This window comes from Camelus dromedarius, chromosome 11, assembly GCF_036321535.1.
Source record: "Camelus dromedarius isolate mCamDro1 chromosome 11, mCamDro1.pat, whole genome shotgun sequence".
In the NCBI taxonomy this organism is placed as follows: Eukaryota; Metazoa; Chordata; class Mammalia; order Artiodactyla; family Camelidae; genus Camelus; species Camelus dromedarius.
Genome location: NC_087446.1, coordinates 12,886,902 through 12,901,910, shown reverse-complemented (window position 1 = coordinate 12,901,910; position 15,009 = coordinate 12,886,902). Strand labels below are relative to the sequence as shown.

The 15,009-nt window shown below is 37.4% G+C and overlaps 1 protein-coding gene across 5 annotated transcripts in view; it reads right to left on the bottom strand.

Moving 5' to 3' along the window:
* RAB3IP (RAB3A interacting protein) overlaps positions 1-15,009 on the bottom strand; it is a 44,661-nt gene that overhangs the window by 1,222 nt on the left and 28,430 nt on the right. For 4 of the 5 annotated variants that reach the window (XM_064491535.1, XM_010986389.3, XM_064491534.1 and 1 more), the window contains 6 exons: positions 10,223-10,300; positions 9,373-9,576; positions 6,457-6,585; positions 5,111-5,223; positions 1,542-1,641; positions 1,384-1,453 (listed from right to left, as the gene is read on the bottom strand). In XM_064491535.1, the coding sequence (XP_064347605.1) occupies positions 1,384-1,453; positions 1,542-1,641; positions 5,111-5,223; positions 6,457-6,585; positions 9,373-9,576; positions 10,223-10,300 (694 nt within the window). Of the gene's footprint in view, positions 1-1,383; positions 1,454-1,541; positions 1,642-5,110; positions 5,224-6,456; positions 6,586-9,372; positions 9,577-10,222; positions 10,301-15,009 lie in introns of those variants that run through there. The other variant, XM_064491536.1, reaches the window with a different exon arrangement.

Genomic DNA, 15,009 nt, shown 5'->3' with positions numbered 1-15,009 from the left:
AGATTCAGCCGCCCTAAATCCTTTTCAGGGCAAGGCAGATAATAAACAAATTTTAAAGTTAATAATAATTTATTACAAACCCACCCAGTATACAACGTGTACCAAACACTGTGAAGTGAAGAGTAAGAGAAACCAGAGAACATTCCACTTTTACCATCAGCCCCACCATCACTCATGACACGTTCTCCCTATTTTCATAAAGCAGATAACCTTTCACTCTTCTCTACAAAAACGTCTTTTTTTAACAAGAATATACTTGACAACTTAACACAAATCATCTGTTCTCCATCTTAAGTCATATTATCCACCGACAGATATTCAAAAAGATTTCAATCTTATTAAAGTCATAAAAAGTACTGTACAGTGTAAAACTGCTTTTATGCGATGCAACCTTTTGAAATTCAGCATTAACTAATGACAGGTTTCACCCCTATTCTCTTAGGCATTAAAACTGAATTAAATGGGATTCTAAATAAATGTGACTGTTTTCAACATCCCAGAGCCTGAAAAAAGCTAAAACTAAGTTTTTTATCAACATGACTAATTTTTCCGAAGGATTAAGGTTTACGTGGCTCAAAGACAGTAGGTCTCTATTTGTTTTTAAGTATAAGAAAATTTGCAGTGTCTGAAAAAAATACAAACAAGAAAACTTCCCACAACTTCAAATACAAAACCTGCACAGACCTGTCCCTAGCCCAGTGTCCGCTATTTCTGTTTTTAAACAATATGTATTAGAAAAAAACAAAACCACTGCTTTGGCGCTGTCAGGCCATATCAGTTTCATGCCTGGTATTTCAGACATCTGGCTGCAAACCTGTAAGCAACCAAGAAAGACTATGTTGAAAACACTGCAGTACTTAACACTAGGCTGGCTCGCCCGGACAGACCATCTGCGAGCTTCTGATTTACAATACAGGCATCTTTATTCTGTTCAGAATTACCCGCCTGACTGCTTTAGTATTTCACATACGAAAGCAGAAAATGCAGAAAAAATGTATTGTTAGCTCCTTGTGGGTTCCACTAATTAAAATAAATCTGACCACTTCTGGAGCTTGCTCATTTTTATTTCTTAAGGAGTAAATTCAATGAGATTTTTACTCCTCTCACATTTACCATCTGATTTATCATATATCCCTTACAAGTTAAAACTGATCCTGCTTAAAACTCAAAATTAGGAGTAAAATGAGGCAAATTTAAAGATTAAATACAACATGTTTTAAAAGAGGCATTTGTTTCTAAATTCTTCACACATTTTATTAGACCTATAAAAGAGATCCAATATAAATGTACCAATAATAAAGTTAACTCAAGCATTTCTACTAGGTGTTATACTTTTTACTGGACTTTCATGCAAGTATTTTATAATGAATTAAGAACACTCACCATCCTGCTGTTTCACGAGTCCCTGCTGAATATATCGAATGTATGTGAAAAAGTTACATACAGAAGTGATCTAGGTCAAAAAGAATAAAAAATGTTAAAACAGTCAAATGTCTCGTATCAAAGTGAGCTTTATTAAAATCTGTGGTTAAGTTACTTACCCTGTATCTGCAAAAAGGAGAAATATAATAATAGTTGCTTGAGTCCCCTAATTTAATTCTGTGTTTACAGGACTTACTCTGACCTGTGAGAGCACATTTTCTGTAAAATAAGGATAAATTTTAGTTTTTTTTAAATTAAAAGCATTCTGCCCCTACCTTCTGGACGAGTTGTATATTCATTAAGACAACAAATATTTGAAAACTTACTATGTACTAGGCACTCTGTGAGGCTAGGCGATAGTGATGAGAAAGGCAAAGTCCCCGCCCTTTGGGGCTTACATTCTAGAATCAGCTTCCCGGCACAGCATTAACCATGGTTCTAGAAATAGAAGCTCCAGGTTTAATGTACGTCCTATCCTGGAGCAAATTTACAAATGAGTAATCAGCGGCAGGGCAGGTTCAGTTTTCCAACAGGACTTCAAGTACTCTCTCAGCTGGAGAAAACTTAAAGATGACTGTTCAAGTCTCAAAACGTGTTACTGATAGCTTGCAGGGTGACAGCTGCGGATGGGGCAATTTTTGGTGTGCGGGTTGGTGTGTATGCATTTAATGTGGTGCCTAGACCGGGTAAATACAGAGGGGTGAGCTACCTTACACGTACACTGAGTCTTAGTCACACAAAGGGCACACTGCTTGCAGACACAGCATCCTTTCTATCTGCGCACTACAACATCTCAAATTTGGTGTCAGGGCTTTCTGGCTGGGATTAGGCTGAAAGCCTCTTGAGAGCAGGGAATGTCTTTTATTCACCTTTAAATGCCTGGCGCCAACCCTGTTGGTTAAGTGACAGGCCACCTGTCACCCCACTGCTCAACAGGATGAAGCTGACTTGTCTATCAGGCTGGACTCCCAGCAGCCCAGGTGTCACCCTTCTACACTAGAAGCTTGGCTGAATGTAACTACCACTCCTTGTCAATGCAAAATCAGTGTAGCTCTAAGTAAAGGGGAGTGGCCAATAGCATTTTACATGACATTATGAATTATGATAAAAATATATTAAATCAACATTAATTTTCAGCTATACTCACCAGAAATATGATACCAACGTGCCTCCGTCTTAAGCAAACACATGGAGAATGTGTATTTAAAAGAGGATCATTTTGGAAGTTGCCATTCAAAGGACAAAGTCATTCTTACCTTTTCAAAGAGATTCTGCCTCATTGTTCCTCTATTAGAACACTCCTCTAATGGTCTGTGATAGTACTTAAAAGCGCTAACTACCAGCTTGGGGAGGATGGGTGATCAAGAAATTTAAGGCAAACGTGTAAAGTCCTTGGAACTATGCTGTTTTAAAGCATACTTTACACAAGAGGAAAAAGTAGCATCAAGCTAATAAAAATCACCTTTACACTACTCTTCTGCAAACAGACACATACCTGTTTGTCTATTTTTCTAATTTTGAAAAGACTCAGGTAAAGTGGTTTTAAGTATCAACTTTTAAAATAATCAAAAAGTGTTTAGGTTATCTCATTTTTAAAGCCAATATATTTTTATTTGAGCTAGAACTCAACGCTACGTCTTCTTAACTATAATTTCAATGGTTTTTTGTTTGTTTTGGGAGAAAGTAATTAGGTATTTATTTTGACGGAGGTACTGGGGACTGAACCCAGGACCTTGTGCATGCTAGGCACACGCTCTGCTACTCAGCTGTACCCTCCTCTAATTCCAGTTTTGGTTTTTTTTTTTTTAACATGCTACATGGCCTCAGTATGTCTTAACAGCTGTGGTCCCAAGATTTTAAATCCTTGATGTCCTTTTCACTTAGGGATGTCAACAATCAATCATCTCTAACTCCTTTTTTTTTTACCATTCCCTCAACCAAATCTAATCATCTCATTTTTTTTTCCCTAAGACTGATCACATCTTTCCTCCCAACACACTCAGCATCCTCTGAACACACACCTTTCTTGTTCCCAGGCCTTCAGTCATACGGACCGTTCTCTATCTCCCCAATTCCACTTGTGTTTCAAAAGCCCAGATCGAATCAAACCCCTCCAAGAACTGTCCCTGATCATCACCAGTGGAATGATCTAGTCTTCCACAAAATTCTCAGAGCACTGTGCCGTTCATTTAGTGATTATCTTGATAACCTCGTCCACGAGAGCCTTGGTCAAGGGGTCACACGGCACATTTCACAGAAGAGGACAATGTCTTCCTTTAGTTTTCCCCACACAATATGCACTATGAACACCTTGGCTCCTGGCCCCATTCCCACAAGCACAACAGTATTCTTAACTATATAAATTGTTCCCTAAACCTGAAAACCTGTAAAACTACTTTACTAAAATACTATAAAAATCTACTTAAACTGAGATCCTCATTTGTTATCATTTGATGTTGTTTGCACGTTTAACAGGTGTGATATATAATGCAAGCACAAATTTAAAATTCTACAATAAAACCTGCTAAATTTAAAATAAAGTGTAATACAGGACTGAAAAGTACAAAAACTGCTATCACTGATGACCAGGGTAAGAACACCCAGGCGTCTGCTGAAGGTCAGAATTGAGGAATGTAAATCTCTTCCCCAAAATTCAGGGGCACAGGTGTGGCACGAGGTGTGCAAAACAGGACGCTGCTCTGGTGGGTGTGTGGCTCACAGAGCAAACAAAGGACTGGGCACCCTCCACAAGCGGCTGCTAAACCAGCACTGCGTGTTCCTGCTGAGAGTGCAACGTGCCAGACAGGAAGCAGGAAGGACCACACAACTCTGACTTCTGGCTTTGACAGACCTCGCGATTAATCTCAGCCAGCCATTTCCTCTTCTGCCTTCCCCATGGCCCTGATGGGAGTCAACTGTTGCTCGCTCTGAGCTCTCCTGGGCTCTCCAGTCCCCTACGCTGATCTAGTTCTCAGCCACCAAATACGCGGCTTCCTCAAAACCGTTCCAAGTCACTTTTTAAACAGCTGTGTCAAAGGTTTTATGTACTGTTGGTTTCAGTCTTTCCTCCTCCCAGGACTGGTTGGAAAAAAGCCTGCCTTGCTATGAAATGTGGGCGTCACCTCTGAAGGCTTACATTTGACAAATCTCTCTTACACATGGAAGAAAGAACTGTTCATTTACCAAAGTGAGAAAGTTCATAGTGAGAGTATGAAAGGAGAGGAACAATCAAGTCTTGTGGGGACCCTGTTTTCACACTTGCTAAGATCAGCTCTAATTCACCATCTCCTCAAACTATTTTTGATGACAACCCTTGGGAAGGAATACTTTACACAAAGGCCCAGAACACACAGCTATACGTATACATAAAACAAACAAGAATTTTGCTTATGACCCACTAAAGACACTTCATAATTGACTAACAAATTACAACATGTGGTTTTAAAAACAGTTTCTAGCACCTGGTCTACCTGGATCCCTAACATTTATGTGCATGTTTGTAATGAAAAGGGCTCTCCGCTGATGCTGAATTTGAAATCCCCACGCTGCCTAGGGACTGGTCTTTGGGCTGCACGGACCCTGACACGAAATTTAACCACATTTAAAACTAGAAAAAATTAAATAACTGCAACACATAAAAATTTTTTAAACTCAGTATCTTCCACAAGGTATGGTTTTGAAAACATACTTTGGTCCTCCACATTCGACTGCAGATGCCTTCACAAATCGAATAGGTTGTAACCCCACTGGTTCGATGCTTAGAGTGTTGTTTTCCACAGCCTCCAGAACAGCTGAAGCCAACTGGAAAAAAAAAAAAAAAGGATTAGATGCTATGCTGGCAGAAAAATATAAAAATTCTATTCTATAGTAAATTGATTTTAAAAATTATTTTTCCCCAAGTTCCACAAGGTTTGCCTCAGCCAACAAAAAAGAAACCATATAATCTTGGTTTGAGTATCTTTATAATTCAAATATTGTTATGGAAGGCAATTCAGTTATAGCTAAGTAACTTCTCATTATCTGGAAGGGGATTAAAGGTATTAATTCCAGACCACTCCTTACCCACAACCTACATCCACTGTTGATACCACTTCAAAATGAATATCCTAACGTTTTATTTTGCTTACTTTATGCATTATTTTTAATACTGATTGTTCATAACACAAAAATTTATGCTAATTATAGCTATCTATTTTCTGGCCTTGTATTCATGTGCACAAGCATCTACAAAAGAATTAACTGAATTATCAAGTATTACATTTCCAGGTGGAGAGGGCAACAACTGACAAACGACTGATGGAACAGGCAAACTTCACTCTGGCAAGACAGCTCACGGGAGCAGTCTACCCAAAACCAGGCACACGGCCACGAGGGCTGACGTGCCCACACACCAAGAGCATTTTCCTGTTCGTCCTAACTTCTCCTTACGAGTCATGTTACAATTAAATCCCCTAAAGACGTAATGTAAGACTCTTCGGATCAACTTTCCTAAACAGGATATTTGCAAACTTTCCACGTGCAAGAAAATTAAAACTATGACCTTACATTTGTATAGTGCCTTGCACTATTCTTTTTAAAGGTTTTGTATCGACAATTCACTTACTTTTATCTTCTTAATAATAACCCTGTGACATAGAGGCAGGGAAGACATTTTTTTCCCGTTTTAAAGATGAAGAAACTCAGTATGACTTTTTTTTTTTTTTTTAATCACTACCCGACAAACACCCCAGCGCACACAGGACTCCCCTTCACCCACCCGGGACCCAGAAGAAAGAGGCCCCACCCTCGAGCTTACTCAGCACTTCACTCGGACGCAGCGCGCGCTGCAGCGTGAGTGATCTTCCGTTCAAATAATGAAAGAGGTTCAGGGAGGGAATGGCAAGAAATTAATATGATCCCAACATGGAATGGAGAAAATGGTAAAATATGACATATTGTAACATCTTATTTAAGTAAGAGATATTAAAATATATAACTGATTTAGTAAAGGTATGGAAACAACTTAATGCATTTCTATTAAATTTTTTTGATTACCTCACTTTTTGAGAAGGTTAAACACGGAAAGATATCTTCCTGATAGATTTTGTCTAAGAAAGGACATGTTCTGTCCATTGTGGGCTCATCCTTCCAAGATCTGAATTCATTATACAGAGATAAGTCAGCCTGACAAATCAAAAGAAAACATAACATAACTTTTTAAAAAGTACAAACATAAAATCACTTCATAAAACCAAAACCTAATTGAAACACTACTGAAAAAGAAATACTCTTTATTTAAAATAATAATTCAGCCATTCTTAGTTATAACATATGGCAGCAATTTTTCTTTGTAAAACAGTCCAAACTCCCAAATGACTAATTAGCTCTTTTCAGTGTACCGCTGTGGTGTCCAAGGATGCTAACACTCTCCACCCCACCAAAAAATTGCTGGAGCTCTTCTTAAGACACACGTGCACACTGTTCTGAGTATAAAAAATGACAAGTCTTCTGAAAATAATCGAAAAGTATTGTGTGGCGAAGTTAATTAAATAAAGTGTCTGAATAAATGGAGACTGACTAAATTGTGAAACCCAGTTTGGGGCCAGAAATAACACTAATTGTTCTGCTATTACCTGAAGGCATTTCCAAAAGAATTTCCAAAATGTTTACTGTATATAAGCAGCAAGACTAAAAAGCAGCAAACAGCCTCCTAAATTGACTGTCTTAAAATATAACATTTATTTAATTTTTTTTTGGCATCTCAACATCCATTATTTACCATCTGAATTACCAACAATAACCCAGGCTGGCATCTGCCTTATTCGCTCTTCCAGTTGTCCCTCCTCTTCCCCGCCTCCCCCAACTTTAATAAATTTTCCCCAAGTTTTCTTCTCTACAGATTCCCTCAGCCCAGCTGACTACTAGCTGTCAACCACAGGCTGCACCCACCCCCAGCCACCCAAACACAGAGCAGGGTCCCTCATCCTCCTGCAGCTCTCAGTCACTCTTGTCCAGAAGCACTGGACACACTGTAAATGCAGCACTGACTGCGGCCACGGCCTCCGGGACAGCTCGACCAGGTGTGCAGGTCGTCTACGTGAACGTAACAGAAGCCTGACTGTATCTGAGCTTTCCTAACACTTTCCTTTAAGGTGAACAATGGCACTCTCATTGTGAATTGTTTTCATCCCAATCCATAAATTCCTTGAATCAAAGCTAAAGGCAAAAGGGTAAAAATATTAGCAGATGAGTAATACTTACATTTTCAAATTCATTTTCTTTGTAAAATCTACTCTTTAATGGATTTAACCCCAAAGCAGATAAGTAGTGCTTTAAGTAACGAGTCTCGTTTAAAGGCAGTAATTTAAATGATTTATTAAGAGCTGACTCTGCATCAGGAACTACCATAAGCACTTCATAAACATTTAATCCTCAAAGCTGAGCAGATAAATATTATAATCTCCATTTACAGATAAGGAAACTAGGGCTCAGAGAGATAAAATAACTTGACCAAAGTTACAGAGCAAGAAACCAACAGAAGTTCACATCTGAGTGACTTGATCCCCAAGCCTCGCCTGTGTGTACATGCACACGTGTTTTAAACGCTTTCAGAAGATGTGTTGTAAATGTCATGACAGAATGCCCCCATCATATTTTCTCCAGAAATATGGACATTTTCACTTTTTTCCCAATTGTTTTATCTTTTTCTAAGACTTACACAGGTCAAATGTATGTTTCGTTTGTCTAATGAAACATTTTGACAAGTTTTTCACAAAACATTAGAATAAAAGATATATCTGGAAAGCATAAAGTTATTATGTTGAAGTTACATGCTGCCTGTTCATATTTTAAAAAATTTCATAAACTAAAAACAAAACTTCAAAATGTTCCATGAGAAAACATTCAAATTTTCTTAGTGTAAACAAAAGAGAAAAAAAGTACATGATTATACACACTGAGAAACCACAGCAAAAATAAAAGTTTTACCAAGCAATTTATAATGTTATCTAAATCAAAAGAAATTAGAACTAAAGTTATGACTTAAAAGTTTCTCGAATATTTAACAGAAACCAATGTGAATTTTAGGTTTTGTTACCTTCAGATTTGATCAAGTATTGAACTTCTCTCTCACTGGCATCTTTTTTTTTTTATTAATAACTAAACAAAATGCAATTCTTTAAAACAAGTAACAACCTTGGTCATTCAATTTAATAAACTCCTGGCTTCCATGCAAAAATCTGAATAAGAACACACAGCTTCTTAAAGATTAATGATGGACCTGACTTTGACAAAGTAAAATACAGCTTTTCAGAAAAAATGGGATAGGACTTTTCCGTGAATTTCTTCTATTAATCCCCTTGGAAGTGTTTCCTCATCATATATAAGTAAAATAAATATTTTACAGTTAACACAAGTCTTACTCAAAACAGTTCAAAATATTTCCATATGATGTTATCTTTATAACGTATCTTTTAAAATGATATGGCTACCATTAGTTCCATTTGTTGTTGTTGCTTAATTATGCAAATTCTAGGACTACCTTACTGATAAAAAATTCTGCTTCTCCCAGAATTTAAGTAAAAGCAATGTGCCATTCTTCAAGAAAATCACCTTATTTTCATGCATTTCTTATATTCCTATTTTGCTAGAACACTCTAGCAACAAATTGTGACCAGCCAGATCATTAAAGCTACCCGCTCTCCTTTATACAACACATGACAGTTAGCTCCCTAAAGGCAATAGCGAGATTAAGAAACTTAGCAAGTTTCCAGCAGGTCCTCCAAGGTCAGCCAGTTAGAGAAGGGAACAGAGGCAGCCCTGAAAGCAGCCAGCTCTAGATAAAGCCTCCCCCATCTTAATACTGCATAATTTGCACTAAAACTTTTGCTGACAAAAATCATTACCGACACCTCGGTGATGAGAATTAATAAGTATCAACAGAGTCAGAGGGGACAGTCCTGGACGAGTTACCTCTTTGCAGTCCTTTACAATTGGCTGAATCACACTGAGGTCCTGGTGGCTGCCACTCATGGCGCTGCTCGTACTTTTATTCCTCGTATGCCCCTTTTTAAAGTGTGCCTTTCCGCCCGGCAGAGGCTCCTGCGTAGGTGATGTTGGAGAAGTGGACAATACAAGCGTCTTCAATGCAGCTACTTCGGCTTGAAGGACATCAATCTTGAAAAGAAATCAACACAGTCGCATAAACCAAGTACGCTTCGTGACAGATGCAGCTAAATGTTAGCAGTCTGGTCAAAACACTTCCCTTCCAAAAAGATGAAATGTAAGTTTAATTTGTATTTCCTGTGGAGTAATAAAAGGAAAGTAAAACCAAGTTTCTGATGTTTCCATATGGTTTGGACTGAGCTGCTAGTCACAATGTCAAATGAAATTTTAAAAATTGCCCAAATGTCTAACATTTCACTCATGTCAATTTTCAAAATCTTCAAAATGTATTAAAAAATAGTTTATGATTAGTTGCAGTTCATATCTAAAATAGTAAGTTCTAGTAACATTTTGGTAGCTTCTTTTAGTAAAATAATAAATATTAACTTTAAAATGTGATTATATAATCCTTTTGATAATACATGTGATTCAGAAGACTTTAAATCATTTGCTTCTAATATAAATAGACACCAAATGCTATTAATTAAGTCTCTGTGGTAGCTACTTTCTTCTTTATAGTTTCCTGGAGTTTTAAAAATCTTCTACAATAAGCACTACTTTTACAATCAGACCAAGTCCAATACATGTTAAGGTATATTTAAGACGGTAATCACTAACTTCGTTACATTTTATCCTATTATAAGCAGCAAAAACTTACTTTTCCTTGTGCTTCTTTTAGCTGTTTTTCTGCTGTTGCCTGCTTGACATTTGCTTCTCTCACCATCTTATGAGCTTCCTGAAAAAGTGAACATCTCAAATTCTGAAAACAAAGTATTTAGTGTTTGTTTTCAAAAAATCTTTCAATGGGTGTTTTTGAATGAGGCAAAGATAGACCAACAAAGTTTTGCCTAAAATTAAATCTTCAATGTCAACTACTGTAACAGCAATTGTCATTAGACAGACCAACTGACAGGAATGAGGAATAGGTACCTCCTTTTAGTACCTTTTACCACTGAGGCAGCCAAGCTGAGTCTGATCGTTCTGATCAATGCTACTGTAAGGACTGTAAGTGCGATGAAGGAAAACACATGACCCACATGTCAAACGGAACTTTTTTATAGTTAGATTTTTATAATTTTATCACTATATATACATATTCGTATTTTTACTCACAGCAAAGACATACAGAAGGGACAGGTAAAAATATTAACACACCAATAATGCTGCAGTTTATACGAATGACAGCAGAGAAGCCTTAGAGTTTCCAATAAAAAAATGCACAAAATGATATTAAGTGATGATTTTGTGCAGAGCAATCTAAAAAGGGAAATCAGAGTTTCTCCTTTAATAAGACCTTTATTTTTAGTACCATAAATACAAAAAACTCTAGGTATTTAATTTCCCTTTATGCATCAAACATTATTCATGACATCTCTTCATGAGGTACTGCTCCAGGCGCTGGTAGTACACTGGGAAAAGAGACCAGGCCATCGCTCTTAAGGAGCTTACGTTCTGATTACATTCTAATAGTCCGATAAAAATATCTGAGTACAAGTTCTAGACTTTGTTCTAAGCCCAACATGAAGCTTCACGGTTTTCTAAGGAAGAGAGTGACATGATCTTACTTGTATTTAAAAAAAAAAAATTACTCTGCTGTATGGAATAGCCCCTATAAAGATTAAGAAGAAACTACAACTGCCTATAGATTGCTCGAGATAATCCCCTGGGATGTAAGAACATACATTCTAGAACTTCAGTTTCCAGTTCATGGGAAGGAAGGGAGTTAGGGAAGGAGGAAGGAAGGAAATCAGCTTCAAAGAGATTTACTGGTTTGACACTGGCACCCTCACCAGGTCTGCCGACGGCTCGGTGGAGGATGGAAGCTCTGCATCGTGGCTCTCCCACTGTCCGTTTGCTCTTAGAGTACTGTAATGAACTGCAGTTTGTATGTGCCCATGAATGCGAAATTACAGATTATATTAAAGTAAGAGAAGCTCTACTGTAAATGCTTTCTAATAAGATGAGATTAACTGTGAGAATATTCCATGCTCAATTATGCTGGTTTTCTTATGTCAAAGTCTGTAAGCGTTATCCAATTTAATAATGAGGTGAGCATTTTTCTTCTAAAAGTGACAAATGTTTCAGATCTGCTGAATTTTTCTGTATTAAGCGGCTGTCAATAAAGCAGTATTTGACAAATATATTCAAAATAATAAACATATCTAATCTGACCCTTCAAGACAAGTTCCATTTTAACTATAAATGCAGAAGTAACTTGTGCTATGGAGGGGGTGTTTGTTCAAATGTTTGGAAATGGATTCTGCTTTCCTTAATAGTGAACTACTACAACTTGGAACAAACTTTCTATGGAGAATAATGTTTAAAAGCTGGACGTATTTTTTTAAATGTGTTTGAAGGCATCAGAGAGCTAACAAAATAGTGAACAATCGGAAGGCCAAGATCCAGGAGAACAGGTAAAGCCAGGAAAGGGGGCTGGGATTTGGGGTGACCCTTCCCCACTAGAGATACATGAGGGACACAGTGCCAAGGGATGACATACGTGTAACTGGAGTCCCAAAAGTAAAGAAAAGAGCTAGAATGAGGCAGCAGCAGTATCTGATAATTCACAGGATTTTGCAAACTGACAAAAGACATCAAAAGGTATATTCAAATAAAGTTTGAAAACTTTTCTATCACTCTGTCACCTGAAACTGAAAAACATAAATATCATCTACACCAGCGGTCAGCAAACTTTCCAAAGAGGCCAGGGAGTAAGTGGTTCGGGCTCTGTGAGCCACGGGTTCTCCGGTGCCGCTGGCCCGCCCGCTGCTGGGGTGGGAGCAGCCACAGACCGCACCCCAGCGAGGCGGCCGCTCCCACAAAAGCGCAGGGGCCCTGAGACACGAGCTGCAGACAGTTTACATGTGTCACAAAACAGTTCTCTTTTGATATTTTTCCCTCTCTTACCACTTGGAAATGTAAAAACCAATCTTGGCTCACTAGGCTGTACAAAAGCAGATACAGGCCAGCTCCACCCTGCAGGCTGCAGTAGGCAGACCCCTGAGCTCTGCAAACATTCACGTCTATGTACTTACAAACCCTGAAAACAGAATTTTTCTCCTATCTGGTTAGCAGTGATTCAAATGAAGGGTTTTCTTGTTTGTTTCTTTCTTTAAAAAATAATTTTTATTCAACATCTTCTGATTAATTTTCAAAAACAATGTGTTGGTATTAGACAGAAATTCACTAGAGAATGTTCTGGAAAAACCTCATAACTGGCAATGTGACTAGAAATTCAGTACAGTGATTTATCACAGGAAAAAAAGTACTTGTTCCTTTCGGATCAGTGAGTTATCAGCAGCATTACATCTAAATTTTAAAAATGGGATTTAGACCAGACCTTCATCTGAATCATACATTTAAAACAAGATTTCAAAAACAAGGTAACATATTCAATCACACTCCTCTCATGAAATACATATACATACATATATATGTCTTAGTAAGAATAAAATATTTCTGTACTATTATAAAGAAATTTAAGCACTTTTATTATCTCACTCCTTTTAAAACTTTTATGTTTTGTAATGTATGTAAAACATTACAATGTGTGTTCGTGGATGTGTATCATTTATAACTAAGCACATATACTCTTAGAACAGTGCCTAATACATAGGGAATGCTCACTAAACATCAGGTATCTTTACCATAATGAAGGTCCATGTTCAAATTTGTCTCCATAGCTTGAGACAAACGGAAGTGCCATTTATGACATTCACAGTACTTAAAGCAAGATCAAGGTCATGAATCTGAGCCCCAGCGTTGTTTCTTACTCTAATTATGCCTCATTTTCTTCACAGATAAAATAATAATTTGTACTGCACGTGCCTTATAGCACCATTGAGAGAAAACTAAGTGTATCATGGATACTTACTAAAACTGGCTGAAAAAATATAAAAATATCTTAAGACTACATCTTTTTTTTTCCATGTTAAATGTAGACTACTTTGTAAAGCATTCTTTCAACAGACTTCATTTTATATTATCTCAAAATCTAAAATGCTATAAGAAAATATATATATATATATATATATATACACAGACATAGATATAAAACTTTTGAGTCTTGTTAAGTATTTGATAACTTTTAGGACTCAAATTTGCTGAAGGATAATTATAGTCAAGATTATTCATCATACATAATAAATTCTAATTTGAGTTTACATGTTAAGTTTACCAAAACTGTGCAAACTGAGCTTATTCAGAATAATACATAACTCTTAAAAAACTATACACACATACACATAAAATGCAAGTAAAAACATCTTTTGGTAAGACAATGGTAAACTGAGATCACGAAGGCACAACTGAGACCACAGAAAAACTTCCCGCACTTTTTTCTAAATTCTTAAGTAACTGGTTTGGGGACAACTTTCTTCATTACTAAAAGCACCTGTAATCAATGTAGTTTCCGTCCCAGAAAGTGTACACAGTTAAGGGCATTAGTCATAGTTAGGTTGGAGGTAAGTTAGGGACCCAGAACCTTTGTCTTTAGGTGACTTTTTCATTCACTGCGTTTCTGGTACTTCACGTCCTGCTGGGATGGGAAAAGCCTGTCTTCCTCCTACATCATCTAACAGAGCGTCCATTTAAGTGCCGAGGGGAGGAGCTAAGTGGGGCTAAAATCAACTTGCTTTCTTATCTACTATCCATGTATCATTACACTGTTTTCTTCTAGGCAGATATGACTGGAGGAAAAGTCTTATGTTTCTGCATCCCCCACTCCCATAGACAAATGTGGCACGTTACGCAGGCTCCTGTGCCAGAACTGTAACTGCCCACTACTGCTACGCTTGCCTTCATCTTCCTCTCACCTCCGACAACCAGCTAACTAAACAAAAAGTTTTTAAATGTTCATGAAGGGACCCCCAAAAAGAGGAGAGCGCAAAGGGGTGTGGAGCAGAGGGGCACGAAAGCCCACACGTCTGAAGACGCCCACGGCAACATTACTTGTAATGATAAAAACCGTGGAATATACACTTGATAGATTATTATTATCATTACACTGACTGTGTAGTAACATGAAAAGATGTTATTTAAAGAAAAAGTACAAAATATATTAGGATTGCAACTATGTAAATACACATACCTAAAACAGAAGATTCTGCATATACAAAAAAAACAACAGGTGAAGAAATTTTTCACCCAAAAATCTTTTTTTCCCATTAAACTATTTAAGGACAAAATTTTAGGGAAAAAAAAGAAAATACTGGTAAACGGATGAGACATCAGTCATTCTAGTAACACAATGCTTTTGATACGGAACTTCTGAAGGCTAAAGGCGTTATAACCTAAAGGAGGTATCCTATGGTGGTGGTTCTTAACCAAGGAAGTACTATCCTCTCCTCCCATCCAGAGATATTTAAAAGTTGTCAAAATGATGAGGGAGTATTACTAGAATTTTCTGGGCAAACTCAAGTGAGATGGTTCATTTTGTGTACCAAC